Genomic DNA, 1,240 nt, shown 5'->3' on the forward strand with positions numbered 1-1,240 from the left:
CAGCTAGAGCTAGGTCCTGGTGGGTGGGGTCAGACAGGGGAACGGGAAGACTGGAGCTGCCAGCTGCCTGCCCCTAGGACGGGAATAATCCCAGACTGGTCTGGCTGGGTGGTCCTGAACTCACTCCAGGTGCCCCTACTCCCTGCAGACCCCCCTCTGGCTTCTGGGAGAACAGACTTCAAAGTGGGCGGGGTGAGCTGGTCCAGGCCGCTCTGTCCTCCGGCCCTGGGGTTGCGATGGCGGCCCCCTACGTGGGCTTGCAGGAAGCCACCAGCACCAAGCGGTTCCAGATGTGCGTGGGTGGCTTTAGGAACCCCAGGTGCAGTCTGCAGCCCTGCAGGTCCCTTAGGAGTGCTGCTGACTGCACTGCGGGCTCCCCCACTGCATTGCACCCAGGGCAACTGCGGTTGGGGCGGCCAACTGCCCTTCAGACCCACAGCCAAGACCAGGGTGCCTCCTGACCTGGGGTTCTCCAGCTGAGGTGCCCTGGGCCTACTCTCCCACGTGTGAATGATCCTGTTTCTCGTCTGCAATGACGGTTAGAGAGGATCCATGGGTCTGGGAGCGAGGAACAGCGCATTAGAAGTGGAGGCTGGGACTGCATGGAGAGGCTTCTCCTGGCCAGCCTCATTCCCTACCTGAGAAATGGGTCCCCTAGAAACCTGTGGTTCCGAGGGTTACAGCCAGCAGACGCTCCTCTGCTCCTCCATCCAGAGCTGACTCCCCGCCCACACTGCCGCCTTCCCCCAGGGAGGTCTGGCAGCCTCGGGGAAGGAACCCCCTCTCCCCGCTGGCCTTCCCAGAATCGGCGTCAATCAGGGAACAGAGACGTCAGCCCAGCTGCACCTAAGCGCGTACTGCCGGCTGGAAAGCGGAGGCGCCTCTCCAGCACCCCGGATTCCGGGCGGAGACCCCCTCTGCTCTCCCACATTTAACCCCCTGACCACCCGAGCATTAGTTGCACTCGCACCCTCGAACCAAGTACCCCACCCTCGTACACCCCGGTCCCCAGAGGACCCTCGATCCCGGGTGGCGCGCCTGCCTCGGGGGTCCCTCCGTCCTTTAGGAGAGCAGGGCGCCGCGGGGTTCCCGGGTCCGATTCTGGGCCGCGCGCCCTGGGACGTCCTCCCGCGCCCCAGCCCCGCGTGCGTGTCCTGTCTCCGCAGACTCGTGCGAGGGCGTGGAGTGCGGCCCGGGCAAGGCGTGCCGCATGCTGGGTGGCCGCCCGCGCTGCGAGTGC

General features: G+C 65.8%; 1 protein-coding gene across 1 annotated transcript in view; it reads left to right on the forward strand.

Annotated features, from left to right (window-relative positions):
* FSTL3 (follistatin like 3) overlaps window positions 1-1,240 on the forward strand; it is a 22,432-nt gene that overhangs the window by 2,834 nt on the left and 18,358 nt on the right. The window contains exon 3 of the mRNA XM_027769560.1: window positions 1,167-1,236. Within this exon, the coding sequence (XP_027625361.1) occupies window positions 1,167-1,236 (70 nt within the window). The remainder of the gene's footprint in view (window positions 1-1,166; window positions 1,237-1,240) is intronic.

The sequence above is a fragment of the Tupaia chinensis genome, unplaced genomic scaffold, assembly GCF_000334495.1.
Source record: "Tupaia chinensis unplaced genomic scaffold, TupChi_1.0 Scaffold149964_1, whole genome shotgun sequence".
NCBI lineage: Eukaryota > Metazoa > Chordata > Mammalia > Scandentia > Tupaiidae > Tupaia > Tupaia belangeri.